At 52.6% G+C, this 15,789-nt stretch overlaps 2 protein-coding genes and 1 non-coding gene across 12 annotated transcripts in view; 2 read left to right on the top strand and 1 right to left on the bottom strand.

Annotated features, from left to right (window-relative positions):
- The window catches only part of NFATC3 (nuclear factor of activated T cells 3), a 130,322-nt gene extending 126,626 nt beyond the window's left edge, over nucleotides 1-3,696 (top strand). For 4 of the 6 annotated variants that reach the window (XM_029926366.1, XM_029926367.1, XM_029926363.1 and 1 more), the window contains one exon: nucleotides 1,491-3,696. In XM_029926366.1, coding sequence (XP_029782226.1) covers nucleotides 1,491-1,578 — 88 coding nt within the window. In that variant the 3' untranslated portion in view covers nucleotides 1,579-3,696. The remainder of the gene's footprint in view (nucleotides 1-1,490) is intronic. The other 2 variants (XM_029926368.1, XM_029926365.1) reach the window with 1 other exon arrangement.
- On the top strand, nucleotides 846-952 carry LOC115281366. Its single transcript, XR_003904268.1, has one exon. It is a non-coding gene; the product is annotated as a U6 spliceosomal RNA (small nuclear RNA).
- ESRP2 (epithelial splicing regulatory protein 2) lies at nucleotides 1,018-11,767 on the bottom strand. Of its 5 annotated transcripts, none has more exons than XM_029926371.1 (17): nucleotides 11,680-11,767; nucleotides 10,589-11,204; nucleotides 10,372-10,500; nucleotides 8,807-8,920; nucleotides 8,584-8,698; nucleotides 8,154-8,252; nucleotides 7,876-7,930; nucleotides 7,694-7,804; nucleotides 7,482-7,614; nucleotides 7,356-7,398; nucleotides 6,895-7,196; nucleotides 6,568-6,780; nucleotides 6,262-6,460; nucleotides 5,928-6,114; nucleotides 5,452-5,617; nucleotides 5,269-5,374; nucleotides 1,018-1,764 (listed from the first exon to the last, which is right to left on the bottom strand). In XM_029926371.1, exons 2-16 carry the CDS (start codon nucleotides 10,784-10,786, stop codon nucleotides 5,285-5,287), a joined length of 2,154 nt encoding a protein of 717 aa, XP_029782231.1. In that variant the 5' UTR covers nucleotides 10,787-11,204; nucleotides 11,680-11,767; the 3' UTR covers nucleotides 1,018-1,764; nucleotides 5,269-5,284. The 5 variants fall into 5 exon arrangements, with proteins under 5 accessions (XP_029782231.1, XP_029782230.1, XP_029782229.1 ...); XM_029926370.1 differs by lacking the exon at nucleotides 1,018-1,764 and adding an exon at nucleotides 4,205-4,578; XM_029926369.1 differs by lacking the exon at nucleotides 1,018-1,764 and having other exon boundaries at nucleotides 4,205-5,374.
- Between the last annotated feature and the right edge of the window lie 4,022 nt (nucleotides 11,768-15,789).

The following is a 15,789-nucleotide window of genomic DNA, read 5'->3' as shown; positions in this document are numbered from 1 at the left end:
GTTTTCTTGTTTTAAATGTTTTAATGTTTTATTTATTTTTGAGACAGAGAGAGACAACAGCATAGCAGGAGAGGGTCAGAGAGAGAAAGACACAGAATCCGAAGACAGGCTCAAGGCTCTGGGCTCTGAGCTAGCTGCCAGCACAGGGCCTGATGCGGGACTTGAACCCATGAACCATGAGATCATGACCTGAACTAAAGTCGGCTGCTTAACCGACTTAGCCACCCAGGCCCCCCTAGCATAATGTTTTCAAAGTTCACTTCATTTCTCTTTAGGGCTGAATAATGTTTCCCTGTATGGATAGCCCATAATTTGCTTATCCATTCATCACTTGGTAGATATTTGAGTTGTTTCTGCTTTGGGGCTATTTTGAATAATGCTGCTGTGAATTATATTCAGGTACAAGATGGTTTTTTTTAATGATTGTCTTGAGAGAGAGTGCAGGTGTACAGGTAGAGGAGAGGGGGAGAGGGAAAGGGAAAGCAAAAATCTCAAGCTGACATGGGGCTCGATCCTACAACTATGAGATGATGACCTGAGCTGAAATCAAGAGTCGGATGCTCAACCAGCTGAACCACTTAGGCGCCCCTTGAGTACAAGTTTTTATGTGGACATATGTTTTCAGTTCTTTTGAATATATGCTTAATCTTTAGTTGATAAAGCGAAGAATTTTCATTTCAAAGCAAAGAATTCTCATGATGAAAGAACTGAAGGTTCTTATTGGGGGGATTTGGGGTTTTCTTTCTGTATTGGTTTCTTAAGATGGGAGGTTTTTGTATGAGACCTCACGGAGCACTGTGCTTCTAGGAGTGCTTGGCTTGTCACAGACACCAACAGAAAGCAAGGTGCTCGCTTCAGCAGCACATGTACTAAAATTGGAACAATACAGAGAAGATTAGCATGGCCTCTTCACAAGGATGACATGCAAATTCGTGAAGCGGTCCACATTTAAAAAAAAAAAAAGAAGCAGCAAGGTCTTTTCTGAAAGGATGAGAAACAATAAAAAAAGAGCCCATATAAAAAAGGATGCTTTATTGGCATAACAAAATAACTCCCATATCTTCTCTTATTCTCACCAAAGCATTTATTTTTGTTCACTTTTCATACAGAGTACACTTCAGGAATCAGAAAGGGAAAACCCTCCTGTAGAGATGCAAATTCAGGAAAAGCTAGATGGATGTTAACACATTTCAGATGTATCCTGTCCTCTGCTCTAGAACATAAGCTTTTAGAGGGAGGGTAAGAATGTTTCCTATTCTCTGAGCCATCTCCCTTCCTAACCCAACTGGACTGAATGGGAGAAAGGGGTCTGGAACAGCTTCTGGGAGAAGCCCTTATTCCATATAGAAGCAGGCTTTAACGCACTGCATTTACCTTTATAGAAAACCATGGAGGCGGGAAAATGTCTTTGAAGTGGAACTTGCCATTGAGCATCATATGGTCAGTCACACAGAGGTAACTAATCACTCTCCCTTTTTCTTGTTTTTCAGTGAACGAGATAATTGGGAGAGACATGTCCCAGATTTCCGTTTCCCAAGGAACAGGGGGGAGCAGGCGGGCTCCCCTCCCGGGTCCTGATTCCCTGGATTTAGGAGGATCCGATGGGCTCTGAGAGTGCTCCCTGCAGCCGTGTGTCCACCACCATGTACTTCTCAGCATGTTCCTCTTCTTGGACCTTAGCTTTCCAACTCTGTGGCCTTCAGGACTGGCGCCAGGAGTTGGGATCACTGTATGTGGGGAAAGCAGCGTTCCTCCACCTCAGGCCTTGAGTAGATTTTGTAAAAGAACAGGAGCAGCATAGACTGAGCTTTGGGGAAATGAGCTTTGCTTTTTATATTTGAATAGGATACTTTTATATGATGGGTGCTTTTGAGTGTGAACACAGCAGGCTCTCTCTCGCATTTGAGGTGCTGCTTTTGCAAGTGACCTGGTTGCTTAGCTATGATTGGTGATTTGTACTCCTTTATGGTCATTTGAAGGACTCTTTAGCTTTGATGATTATTTTTAAAGTAGGAACTTTTGATAAAACCTTCAGAGGCAAACATAATAGAAAAAAAAATCCTCCCAAGCCCACACCTATGCCTCAGAAACAGCATGCCCTAAAGCCTTTCATAGATTTATAGGAAATAAAGCCAAATGTAGCTCATACCTCTTTATAAAAAGTAAACTGTTAAAGTAAGAGGAGACCATTCCAATCATTGAAGTGTTGGAATATAAAATGACATTCCAGAACATAGCCTTTTTGTAACTTTCTAGGTAATCTTTCTGCAGTCTCTCCATACTGACTCCATGCTTTTTTGCCTCAGGGCCTTGGATTAAACAGCTACAAATAAGGTAACTTTGGAAGGTGGGTTGTTTTAGCTTTTTAGCTTTAATATCTTGCCATCCTACAAACACGTAGGCTGTGGACTGCTTTTCCCTTTGGTGCCCTCTGGTCCCAGACCTTTGTAACCTTTGAAGCCACAGTCTCATGATGGTTTAGGCAAATTTGCTGGTTCTGACTAATTTCTAGAGGCCACGCTGTGTGAGAAGCTACGCACAAATGAGCTGTGCTTTAGAACAGTAGAGAAAATGCAGGACTCCCGATGGGAAGCTTTTAAGACTCACAGTGGCATGGAAAGCTTACCCCTCTTTCTGTTTACAGCCTAAAATGATTCTGGCCTACTGTGTCCCATCTGCATGGCCTAAAAACCAGCCAGTTCCCCAAAGGCTTTGAGGCAAACCCAAACATGCAGTAGCATCATAGACCTGACCCTCACACCAAAGATGCCCTGGTGCTGCTGCTGGCGAGGCTGGTGCCCAAGGCAGGGCCAGCAAGAAACTCCAGCCTGCTGTCTACCAAAGGAGGTGCCCGAGTCGGGTGCTTTTTCCAAACCCTGCCCTTACCCTCCCTTTAATGGGATTAGTTACCTGTTCAAGGCCGGGCCCATTTCAAAGCCCCTGAAGTTTGCAGTATGTTTTCAAACGAAATCATGTAATTTCATTTTTTCAGGAAGCATATTTTTTGAGTGCCTATTATGTGTGACAGTGTGCTGAGCTGGTCAAAGGGCTTGATGTTACTCCTGGGGATTAGGAGTTCTGGATGCCAGGACTCTCTATTGAAACCAAGTGAGGCCTAGGCACAGGGAGCCAGTTCATTGCCCACCACCTCTAGTCAGCCAGGTGGGAGGTGCTGACCTCCCACAGGACGAAGTATGGTCTTTTTTTTTTTTCTTTTTAGACTATGATGATTTATATTTTTTCCTTAAAACTAGTTAGAGAAATATGTCCTTCAGCAGATCACTCTGGTTCCTTCTAGAGCTGGGTGTTTTCAGATTTTCTTTTAAAGTAAGTTTTGTGTCAGAGTGTGGATACTGAGATTTGCTTCAGGGCCTGTAGTTGGAAGCCCACAGCTTCCTTTGGTTTGGAGGGGTTGTGGGAGGCGGCCCCTGACACACAAGTTTTCAGACAGCTGGCCAGACTTGCCTCCACCCTCTTGCCCCTGGGGTAGCTGCCTCACATAAGGCTCTTGTAAGAGTCCCCCTTACAAGACCCTTTGGGGGTTGCTCTGCTGCCCTCAGGAATATAAGCCTCTATGATCCAGAGTTGCTATGCACCAATTTTTGATGCCTTTTAAATACCTTGATGCCTGTAGCACTAGAAATGCTTTCCTATTTAAAATAAAAGTTAAATTTTAAAAAAGAGCTTTATATACTATATGAGCAGTCTTGTATCATTTTGTAAAATCTTTGGTTTAAGAGTCAGTATTTTTTGGCTTTGGAGGTAAAGACTTTAAACTTTTGTGTGACGTAAGTGGTGTTAAAGCACACATCCACTGGACTATGCAGATTGGCTTCTAGTACCAACATTTAGCAACTGCGCATGACCTAGCACCCACCCCTGCCCCTTCCAACCTGTGCTAGATCTTGAGTTGAGGAATGGGTTAAGCACCCTTCTGCTTACTAGAGATACACAGAGAAACATGGCTGAAAACAGCTCGAAAGGAACAGTGGTCTTGTCTTCAGGTGCACATGTGGTACTGCTGCAGGGCTAACCACTGTCTCCAGCATTCTGCTGGGTCTGGCTATGAAGCCCTGTGTTTAATATTCAGAACAGATGGTCCATCTTTATGGCTCAGGTGAGCTAAAGGTGAAACCTTATATTTTATAAAATGGGCAATGTTCAGTTAAGGAACTGGATCTCAGTAAGTTTACAGCACTTGGGATTGTTTTCTTACACATTTTGTATTGTAAAACCTTTTACAGGAGTATAGTGCTCCTTACACAGATAACAGAGAAGAGCCAGCAATTCAGGTTCCTCAGTTACAGTGCTGAAATAATAAACAGTGGTGACAGGTCAACGGTGTCCTTGAAATCTGCCTGAGGTTTCCTCTGCGTGGGGCAGGTGTGGAGCCCCTCACTCCAGGGTCCGAAGCTAAGGGACACTTGGCTTTTGAAAAGTCCACTTGGTTAGACCTTTGTTTATTTTACGGAGGAGTGAGTAGAGTTCCAAATTCCTTCCGAAGCTTCAGTTCTGTACCCTCTAATGGGTGCAAAGGACATTCCATGGTGTCTGCTGAGTTCAGGACAACTGATCTGCCTAAGGTGTGCATGAAAAGTAGGCAGAAAGTCCCCTTTAAATTTCGAGCCTGATTTTTTGTGAGGGCCTCCTGCCCCCTAGTGTCGTCTGGGGATACTGCAGTATAGTCCATCAAAACAGCTTGTCATTTTGCCTCCTGATACTCCTTGTGCCAAGCTGGAGGGGAGCTAGCATCCTTAGATGGGACCACCTGGTACAAACGAGGCCGCTGAGGTCCAAGTATCCTGGGGGCTGGGGCCAGCACACTCTGCCTCCCTGCCCCCTACCAGGAGGGATGGGGGAAGGTCGAACATTGGGATTTTTACTCAAAAGTTCCCAGGAGTCATACATTGAAGGCACCAGGGCTTACATTTCTAAAAAGAAAGCAGGCCTGCTGTGGACATCAGCCCCACAGAATCTGAAGGCATGGGCCATGGCCGCAACTGGCCAAAGGCTCTCAGTGCTACTCAGGAGGCCCAGATCAGGCCATTGGGAGCAAAGAAACATCACTGCACCCCCAATCCTGCATGCAGGGTCCAGCCATCAACTTTGGGGTGAACAGGCAGGGCAATAAGTGGGAGATGGAGCCCGGGGCTTGAGCTCCTCTAGGTGCTTTCTGAGAGCTTTGACAAGCCAGAAAGGAGCCACCTGGTCGTGGGTGCTGGTTTTCTGGATGCAAGAGAGTCATGTTAGATATCAGCCAGCTCTTACCTCCTGGCCCCCTCACCTACAAACACACCCACTCTTTGGGGGCCTGTAGCACAGTGCGAGGCGGGTCACCAACAGGCATCAAACTGGTGTAGTCATCAGGGGCTAACTGCAGAAGGGAACAAGATTTAGGGGAGGAAGCTCCAGGCTCAACCAGGTCCCCAAGCCCCTCCAGCCACACCTCACCTGATAGGCCTGGAAGATGCTGAGCAGATCCTTCACACCCGTGGTGTATGGGACACCCTGCATACGGACCAGGGCTCCTGGCTGGGACAACACTGAGGTGGAAGCAGAGGCCAGGGCAGCAGGGGGCGTGGTCAGATAGCCCACAGTGGTGGGGGAAACCGGGGGGCTACAATGGGAGAGGCAGGAATTCAGGAGTGCAGTCCCATTTATGGCCTAGACCAAGACCTGCCTCCCTCTTCCTGTGCCTCTGCCTTGTGCTTAGTTCAGTTCTTCCTGCCTGAAACCTCTGCTCTACAGAGTCCGTTCCATTCTCATTTGTAGATGGCATCAGCCAGGCCATACCTGTCACTCCCTTGTCCATCTCAGAATAAGTCTGAGCTCTAACAGACCTTGGATTATCTGGCACAGGAAGGGGATCGTGACCCTCCCCCAAACCAGGATGGGGGCAAGACTGGAGTTTTCTCAGCAGCAGGTACCTGGGGTAGTAAGCTGTGTAGTTCATGTACAGTTGAGTGGCTGGCCCTGGGTAGTAGGCAACAGGGGTGGGGGCAGCAGGCACCCTGGCAGCCGGGAGCAGGGCTGAAGAGGGATACAGAGCTGCCGTCTCAGCAGGAATGAGGGTTGGGGTGGCCTGGAAGGTGGCGTAGGTGGGTGGTGAGAGGCCTGGAGGCAGAAGTAGAGAGTACATCTGCAGGGAGCCCAGTGCTGCCCTGGATGAGGCGCCCAGAAAGGAGTCCCCACTGTAGAAAGTGAGAGTTAAAACAGCTTGGCCCCCACATGCCTCCTTTCCCCAGCCCCTGAGACACTCACAGGGCAGCTTGCAGGGTGGAGGGGACATGCCACTACGGCCCAAGGTGCCCCCCATCAGCACACGGCTCATCTCCTCCGTGGAGCAGGGGACCACTTCCACGTAGCGTTCCTTCATCACTTTCTTATGACAACGCTGCGCAGCGGCTAAGGCCCGCTCTGCCGATGTCATCTGGATGAATGCATCGCCTGATGGCCGGCCCTGTGCACATGGTGGTCTTGTAAGCAATCTGTCATATGCAAGAGTGCATTACTCCCAACCGCACACCCCTCCCTAGTTACACGTGTCCCCACTGGCAGCAGCCTCACCTGCTGATTGAGCACCATGTGCACACCGTGGGGCCGGATGTCAGCAGCTGCGTCCCCCAGAAAGCTAAGGATGTCTTCGATGGTGGCTGTGTAGGGCAGGCCTCGAAGGCGTACACAGTCTCTCCCAGTCCCAGCTGCCAGTGGGAAGGGGATGGGCAGCAGTGGAGCGGTGAGTGTGGGAAGGAGTGGGCTAGATGCATAACGGTTCAGGACCTGGTGAGGAAGGCAGCAACAGGCTGGTCATGCCAAGTAGGGCCGGTGCCCAGGGGTTCGGAGGGGGCACCCTGGAGAAGCACATGGAGGGTAAGGGAAAGCCCTGGTGCTCACCTGCTGCACCTCGGCCGCAGTGCTCCGGAAGAGTTCAATGTATCGCTTACCCAGTATGCCCTTATGCCTGCGCAGTGCAGCCTGTGCCAGCTCCTCGCAGGCAAATAGGGCAAAGGCATCACCAGTGGGCCGGCCGTCAGGGTGGCGCACAAAGAGCAGCCCATCAGCACCCCCAGTCACTGGGCACTCTGGCCCCAGAAAGCCTAGCACATCTGCCGGCCCAGCCGAGAAAGGCAGTCCCCGCAGCCGCAGAATCACTTGGTCTTCCCGTGACAGGAAACGAGCCACCTCTAGTGATGTGCCTTGGTGGGAGGCATGGGAGTCACCTACTGACTTCATTTGTGCCCTTCCAAATACCCACCTAACAACTGGCACAGGGGAGCAGAAAGGCAGGGGGTGGTGGGCGAGTGGGAAATGGATCAAGAACTAAGGGAACTAGATGCCGTTGGGAGTACACTTACCCCCTGCAATCTTGACAAACTCATCTCCTGTTGCTTTATATACCTGTGGGTACAGTGAGGGCAGCCCATGGGTCTCCAGCCTGGCTGGCCTCAGTTCTGCCCTTCACTCCCAGCCCAACGCCCCACCTCAATATAGCGAACACCCATGTGGTGCTTGTGTCTCTGCAGCGCCAGGTCCCGCTGCTCACTGTCCACAAAGCGGATGAGGGCCTCGCCGTTTCTGCGGCCCTGGGCGTTGAGGCAGAGTGCTACACCACCCCTGCGGAGCCAGTGCTGGGTTAGTGCTTCCTGGGCAGGCCTGCCCTCCTGAGCCCACCCATCCTGCCTGCTGTACCCACCGGGCAATGTTGAGTCCTTTGAAGAATCGAGCCACATCCTGGTCTGATGACTGCCAGGGCAACCCACGGGCCCGAACTACAGTCTCACTGTCCACCACATCAGCCTTGCTGCTGTGGGGGCAGGACACAGAGTCAGAGCTATCCAGCTATTGTCACCCCCCCACCCCTGCCCCTACACTCACCAAGGACCTGTCTCATATTTCTGCTTTACCACCTCTGCCTTCGAAAACAATTGACCTGAGAGGAGATGGCATGGGGGTCAGCAGGGTCTGGTGGAGGGGTCTCCCCACCAAGCTCTGCAAAAAGAGGACAGTTGAGGGGGATGAGGAGGTGACAAAGGAGCATCTACCTTTGGTCTCTCAAAGAAGGTAACAAGTGGGGAGGGGAACTTTGAGAAAGTTAAGAGGTAGACATGCACCCAGTTCTGAGACCAGATGACAGGTGGTGAGAGGATCCTTACCACTGGGCCCTTCCAGCAGATGGAGGATGACAGCTACCATTGTCTTCACTTCCCAGACCCCAAAGTCATCCTCTGTGGCATCTGTCTCCAGCCCCAAGTCTATGAGCAGAGAAGTAACAGTGAGGAAATCCCAGCATGAGCAACAATCTTGGTCCCACCTAGGTCCAAGTTCCCTACATGGACAAATACACAGCCCCGGCAAACATTTGTTTTGATCCAGGTCATATATGCCCTTCAGAGTCACCATCCCAGACATATGCAGACATATGTCCATATTTCAAACTCACCCCAGTACAGACACAGAGGCATGTGCCCTTAAGGACTCAGCAGATAATGTAAACTTGCATATGTTCACATAACCCTCCAGGAGGCACATATTCAAGAACCGTCCACAGCTTCCCCTCCACCCTAACCCGGCTGGGTCAGATACCCTGCGCCATGGTGGCCACGGTGAGCTCCCTGGCAGGGCGGACGTTTGGGTGCTGCACATGGAATTCTCTGCGGAGGTCGTAGAAGGAGAAGAAGGTGTCGGGAAGCACCAGGTTCTGGGGGCACATGGGAGGGGGCATGAATGGAGGGAATTGAGCTTCCCTGCCCACCCCCAAAACAGGGGTCCTGGGAACCCTACCCCCTGTGTGCCCTCAGTGGCATACCTTCCTGGAGGCCTCAGGGTGCAGGACCTGTCGCAGCAGCTGCTGCCCATCAGTGCATAGCGTGTAGGGGCCCCCGCCCAGCAGAGCCACATCCCCGCTCACCAGCTGTGAGAACTGGGCATAGGGAGTGGGGAGAGAGACAGACAGACTCACAGCTGGGTGGGCAGGAGGAGGGAGGGCACAGGCTGCAAAGCTGGTTCAGCTAGATGTTCAACCCTACCCTGCCTGGGGAGGAGTTGGTCACACCTGTTGGGCCTGGCTTTGTGTCCCTTTTCTCCCCCAATCCATGGTCACTTCTTCCAGGCCAAATGGTGGCAGTCACATATCACCCAAGCCCCCATCACACACACACTCCAAGAGTCTGGAGTGGTGCCAGAGCAAACACCTGGTGGAGTGGGACAAGCAGGTGGGAAGGGGCGGGGCAAAGCAGGTTAAACCAGTCCCTGACCAGGCACCACCCTCAGACAGGTGGGGGAGGCCCAATCCTGCCTGAGGCCCAGCTGGCTCAGGGTCAATGGCAGCTCCGCCTCTAAGTCTGACCAACCAAGGGGCAGAGAAAATCCAAGGACAGAGCCCCATACCTGGACACCAGGGGCAGCGTGAGCTTTGACCCACACCCTATCGACCGGCTGGCACGGGGTTGTTTACTCATAGAGGGGGTGGCACTCCTTGCCCAGCCCCCAACAGCCTTCCTCCCGCTGGAGAACAGGTATAAGCACTAAGCCCAGGCCCAGAGCAAGACAACCCAGTTCCCCTTCAGCACATTCCCCAAGTAGGGGTTAGCCTGGGAGCCCTTCAGGAACAGGATCAGGTTCACCATCATTGTACCTAAATCAAGAACAACCAGAAGAGTTGTTGAGAAATGAAAGAATTTGTGCGTGTAAAGTACTTAAACTCATTACACTTAAGAGTCAGGCACAAGTTAAGTGCAGTAGTGAAGGTAAGAAAACGATAACAGCAATGGGAACCGCCTCCCACTCCAGCCAGAGCTGAGAGGCACTCTGGGCCTTTGCACTCAGGAGTCAGGTCGCCTCCAGGCGGGGTCCGGACAGCGCCCACGCCTGGCCAGCCGGCTGGGACAGGCCTAGACGAGCCGCTTACACCTGGCGGCGTCTGCCTCTGAGGCAGACCCCGCCCTACGCCCCCGCTCCTGCGTCTCCTAGGAGGGTGGGTGGGCCGAGGACGCAGGCGGCAGGGACCGTGACCTATGGCCAAGACCAGGCCCCTCGGTCCTTTTGGCTTCCGACTACTATTCTGGGAGACCTGGCCAGGCAGGTTCCCAGAGGCGTCTCAGCCTTACAGCCACGCCGGCCGGGGCTCTAGCAGGGGTCTCGAAACCTCTATCCCGCTGCTCAGGAGTGGATCCTTGGAAAGGCTGAAAAGTAAGGTGCCCCCAAGAATGGCCGGCACACGCGGGAATCTGAAATTTTGAACAACAGGAACCCGTCCTACCGCCCAGGCCAGTTGGTCGCAGCACGCCAGGCCCTGCCGCCTGCCTCCTCTCCCGCCGAGAAATGTACCCGCAGCCCGGCCATGTCTCCACTCACCCGGGCCCCAGCACTCACCTGCTGCAGCACCTTGTCCAGAGGCTCGGCCCGCGCCAAGCTGTCGGCGTTCAGGCCGCTCGCCTCGCGGCACTGCGGGCTCAGTGCGGCCGCCTCGGCGCGAACCAATGACTTGTGCAACGTCCCCACCTACGAGCCACGGGGGAAACCGATCGGCCACTGCTCGCTTCGGATCCTGAAACTCCTTAGACACCCCGCTGTCCCCTTTTCAGCATACCTGACGGCTCCGCGGCTCCACCACTTGCCAGACTAAGAGGATTAAGTCGGTCTCGTCGGAGCCCAGGTCTGGCCCCATCGCACCGGCCGTGGCTCCGAACAGTACGACCAGGGGTCCAGGTCCCGGGCGGGGGTCGGTGGCGGAGTCTGAGGCGGGGTTCGAGCCGGGGGGCGTTGGCTGGGGAGGCGGCGGAGTCATGGCCGCAGAGGAAGGGGGCGCTCGGCCAGACACACGCGGACCGACGAGGCGCACGCACGCACCGGCCGACGGCAAACACGAATCAGCTTGGGCGGGACACCGTGTGTCGGGGGCGGCACCTGCAGCCCCGTTGGCGCAGTGGGCGCCGCTGAGACCCGCCCGCGGCGCCCCGCGGGGCGGGGCGGCTACTGGCCCCCGCCCTCTCTGGGCGAGTTACCTGTCCGCCTCGCCGGCCACGTGACCAAGGGCGGCCAGGGGAACGGAGGGATTAGGTTGCCAGAGCCTAGCTCAGGGCACGCGCGCTCTGACGCCAGGTCCGGATTCGCGCTCAGGGCCCGGACTCCCGCTCCACCAGCGGGCCTTGCCTGACTACTGGGGCGATCTCATTCCTCCTCCATGTCCCTCCTCACCATGAGACCTACGCCAAGAAAAATGCAAAAACAGAGGCCTTCTTCAGTCCGTAAGGGTCACACGGGATTTGTGAAAATCACCAGGAGCCAGTCTAGGGCTGTGGGGTCACGACGGCCGGTCTGGGGATGATAGAAGTCACCAAAGGTCAAAGAGGGCGGTGAGTTATTGAATATCATCCATAGGCTGGGGGTGGGGGGAGGTCACCATAAGCCAATGGGATTGGGGGGGAGGGGTCGGGGGTCAGCAGAGGTCCTTAGAGCCACGGGGTCGGGGGACCAGAAGTTACAGGTCAGGGCTTGTCCAACACAGGTGTGAAGACCTGGCCTTAGCCTGGCTCCCGGAAGTGCCTTCGATGACAAAACCCTGTAGGAGGTGTGCTGGCCTCCGTGCTTGGTAAGCAGGAAGCGCCCCCTTCCAACTCCAGAGAGCGCCACTGGGAGACGGGACTAAGCCGGACCGGACGGTCTGGCCCGGAACCTCACCTCTGCCCCACGTGGAGACTCCAGCCTGTTTTCGTCGCTCACCCAACTTGACGACGGGCCTGTTGCCTGGAGATGTGAGCGCACTGGCCGTGTAATGTGCGCGTGAGGGCTGCAGATCCTCCATCTCTTCTCCATCCGAGACCAGCAACCCAATAAGGACAGTCCCGCGTAGAGGGCTCCCAACACCCTTTTGCCCGATCGTGCTTGGTGAGGCTCCAGACGTTTCCAGACCGCCCCGGACTACTCTAAGTTCTCCCATGTATATGACTGAGAAACTGAAGAGTCCGGCTGGAGGAAGGGACGTGGGGTAGCCAAGCCCACGCCCAAACTGAGGCGGGAGCCGCGCCTCACGTTTTCCTAAGAGCTGGTCTCTGCGTCCGGACATTCGGGCGATGGTGAAAGAGCCCAGCGTGGAGGGGGCGCTTCCGAGCCCTTGCCCACTGAACCCACACTTCAACGGGTCCGTACTTAACGGATAAAGAGACTGAGGTGTCCAGTACGGAAGTGACTCGCGCCGGGACTCGGCGGTATGGAGGGAGTGGGAAGTAGCCGGGTCTTCCAGCCTCTTCGGGGGACTAGCGCTTCCCCCTGCTTTGGGCAGGTATCCGCCCCTTTTGGGACCGCCCACTCGGGCTCCTGCCCGCTGGTCCCCACTTGCGGAAGCGCTAGGCCAATCAGGCCCGGGGGGAGGGGAAACGTCGCCCTTTGGGCCCTGCACCCTTTCAGATAAGCCTGGAATGTCAAATATTTGTTCGCGGGGCGGGGCCCAACAGAGAAATTAGGATCCTCCCGTACCCTCCCAGGAGCGCGCGTGCGCCTGGCGGAGTTGGGCCTTCCTCCATCCAAGTCTTTGCAGTAAACTTTTCACCCCAGCGGCACTCCTAAATCTCCCTTGACGTGCATTGTTCCTTGTCTGGCTCCCGTCTCCCGATGTCACCACCCTGCCTTCCGGGTGCTACTTGGTCTCTGTCTCACTTTCCTGGCGCCCAATCCGTTCAATCTTCCTGCTAGGCCCTTCTGTATTTCTCCTTCTGCGCTATCCTGGCAGCGTGGGGCGGCTGCCCTAAGTTACTGCGCTCCCATCCTCGCACCCTCTCCTGCATGACAATTCCCAATGCTTGGGACTCTTCTTGAAAAACTAAATTCCTTAAAATAACGTTAGAGCCCCTGCGTTGCCGAGCTCCTTTACTTATCTTCAGATGGGTCCTCCGAGATCACACCATTAATATTAATTAAAACATCCTTCACTCCTTTCCCCCAACACTAAAGTAATTTCTAACAATACATCATTTATTGATTGTCTCCCTACACCACCCCCACCCGAAACATCAGATCCTAAACGACAGGCTCATCCCCAGAGCCTATCAGTGCACCTGGCACATATAGTACTTGCTCAATGAATGAATAAATAGCTAAGTGCTTTGCACCTTCAGCCTTTGGCTATTTCAGCATTAGTATCTTTCCCTGGGGATAAGGGGTCTTTCCTTTAGAGTCTTATCTCTGCTATTTTCTCTCCTACCCACCCAGCCCTTTTCCTAGTTAACCCCTGCTCTTCCTCCAGGTTTTGTCCTCTCAAGGCACCTCCCTCTGTAGCAGGGGCCCTCACTGTAGTTTGAGATTTCTGTATTTCACTGGGAAATGTCTCCCATCCCAACCCAGCTACTAGAGTTCCTGAGTTGTTAATGAATGAATTGGAAATCAGGTGTGTGAAAAGGGTGAGGAAGGCTTCAACAGTCCAGCCCACTGAGTTTTCCAAACTGTAATCCAGGTACATGGGGACAAGAAACTTGGTCCTGTGAGCCAGGCCACAGGCTTGTGGAATCCCATCCTCACTTTGGCCCTTCGAAGCCTGCTACAAAGGCCACTGGTGCTCCAGCTTTTGGGATGTGAAAGTTGGGATGATACAGAGTGGAAATCCACACATGGGGCCGGGAATGCGACCATTCTTATGGACCTAAAGGGCGTCTAGGAGTGGTGTAAAAGTGCCTTCCTCTTTCCCTCCCAAGATAGAAAATATCCCACCATGGGAGAGATTCTTTTTTTTTTTAAGATTATATTTTTAAGTAATCTCTACACTCAACGAGGGACTGTAATTCACAACCTTCTGATCAAGAGTCACATGGTCTACTGACTGTACCAGCCAGGCACCCCTGTAGGAAGGATTCTATGCTGGGGTACCTTGTGGGATCCACAGAGGCGATACACGCTCCCAAGCTCAAGCCCATCCCCACTCTCCGCAGTCCCTTGGCTCGCAATTGGGCCAACTGCTACTGCCCCTTATCTCCTGGGCCTCCAGGGTAGCCAGTGCATTGGGCTCCATTCAGTTTCCCAGCTACGCACTTTTACCACATAGCTGTTGAGTACCCACCAGAGGGCGCACTGATGCTGTCCTCTGAACAAGGTGTTGGAGAGCTCCACCTAGGGCAATGCTCCAGGAAGAAGTGAAAGGGAAGGCCCTTAATACTGCCTCCCTCCAGCTGGAGCATCTTTGTGACTCTGAGCTTCCTGGACATACACCAAGTTGTTAAACTTGGTTTTCAGGACCCTCAACCTCTCTTCCACTCCCACCCACCTTGTACCTCAGACACACTTGGTGTGATTGTTAAGATCTCCAGGCTGCTGCATATACAGAGCTCCCTGCCTGGAGCACCCACCTACCTACTGCTTTTGTTTTCCTGGCAAATTCCTACTTATCCTTCAAGACCCATCTCTAATAATTCTTCCTTTAGGTAACATTCTTTGATGCCTAAGCCAGGTTGGATACCCTTTTCTGGGCCCTTGTTCAGAACCCCTGTGTTTGGCCTCTCATGACCCCAAAGAGGCTCTGGGAGGAAAATAGGAGCCTGATGAGCCATGAGCTTTAAGGGAGAATCAGTTGGCCTCCAAATGGGCTCAGCTCAGAAGCCCTGGTCTTGGTTGGGTTGCCCTATGACCAGGCACACACCTGGTCCAGATAGGGGAGCGTGGAGCTTGGTGAGCAAGAGGGAATGCAAAGGGCCCAGTAAAAAAGAAAAAAGGCAAAGGCTGTTGGCTGGATTCTCACCTGAGAAAGAAACCACAACTGACCTGGTCACAACTGACCTCCCCCGTCTCTGGGCTTATTCTCACATCTGGCCTTCGCCCAGAGTGTTCTCCACAGGAATATTATGCCTCTTTCCCGTCCTTTCCAGAATTCACATCCAGCCCTGTGGACCTCTCAGTCTGCTTCCCTCCTCCAGGTCTGACTGGCACTAGGACCATATCCTGGAAGGGGGAAGGTTTAGAGAAGGGCGGTGTATCACTCATTCATTTAATATATGTTAGGCACCTGCTATGTGCTGGTGGTAACTAGTAACCAAAGAAGGCATTGGCACCAGTAATGGGCAGGTGAGGGGCTTGCTCTTCTGGAAATTCTGCTGGATGCCAGGTAGGGTCTGCTTCAGAGCCAATCGCTCGTTATGCCTGGGCTGAAGCCTAAATGCAGAGCTCAGTCAAGTCCCCAAAAATGGGGACTGCAGAGTGATCCCAGTGCAACAAGTGCAAAAGTCCTGAGGGAAAATGATGTGGTTTTTTTTCAAAATGCATTTATTGTCATGTGCATAAAAGCAAATAGTGAAGCATTCTGAAATATTTTGCATTAAGCCCCAGTCTTGACTGCCACGGAGTGAAGAACACTAGATTTTCAAAACGAAATAAGTATGTAAATAGGCTTACATCTTAAAATAAATTCATGTAATGTTTCTTGCTACCTACCCATAAGCTGACAGTTGGAACAGCTTGCTGTATAAAACTAAAGTGCACGGTAACATTTGTATCATTCATCTACTTTAGGAAACAGTTTCTGAATTCTTTCCCCCTTTATGCTGTATCAGTAAGGCAAAAACCAAACCTTTGGGGCATTAAAAAAATCTTCACCCAAATAACTATTGGTAACTTGAGGGACTCTGCAGTTGTCTTGTGCAAGGATGAATAGATCCAACAAGCTATTGAAGATGGAGATGAGGGAGCTGGGGAAGAGAGGAGGTGGAAGTTGGGGGGAAAGGTCAGAGTCCCCTGCAGGAACCTCGCTCACTATGACTGAGTTGCATATGATGCATTCATTAGGAGGGTTGTGTGTGGGGTTAGGCAGAC

Source organism: Suricata suricatta, chromosome 16, assembly GCF_006229205.1.
Source record: "Suricata suricatta isolate VVHF042 chromosome 16, meerkat_22Aug2017_6uvM2_HiC, whole genome shotgun sequence".
NCBI classification, from domain to species: domain Eukaryota; kingdom Metazoa; phylum Chordata; class Mammalia; order Carnivora; family Herpestidae; genus Suricata; species Suricata suricatta.
The sequence above is the reverse complement of the archived record's forward strand: the minus strand, read 5'-3'. Positions and strand labels throughout refer to the sequence as shown.

What these genes read in the sequence shown, in the direction of transcription:
- ESRP2 (XM_029926371.1), bottom strand. Translation starts at nt 10,786, where the DNA reads ATGACTCCGCCGCCTCCCCAGCCAACGCCCCCCGGCTCGAACCCCGCC. An exon ending in TGGGTGTTCGCTATATTGAG is followed by an intron (nt 7,399 to 7,481) that starts GTGGGGCGTTGG and finishes CTGTACCCACAG; the next exon opens with GTATATAAAGCAACAGGAGA. An exon ending in ACATGGTGCTCAATCAGCAG is followed by an intron (nt 6,461 to 6,567) that starts GTGAGGCTGCTG and finishes CCATGTGCACAG; the next exon opens with GGCCGGCCATCAGGCGATGC.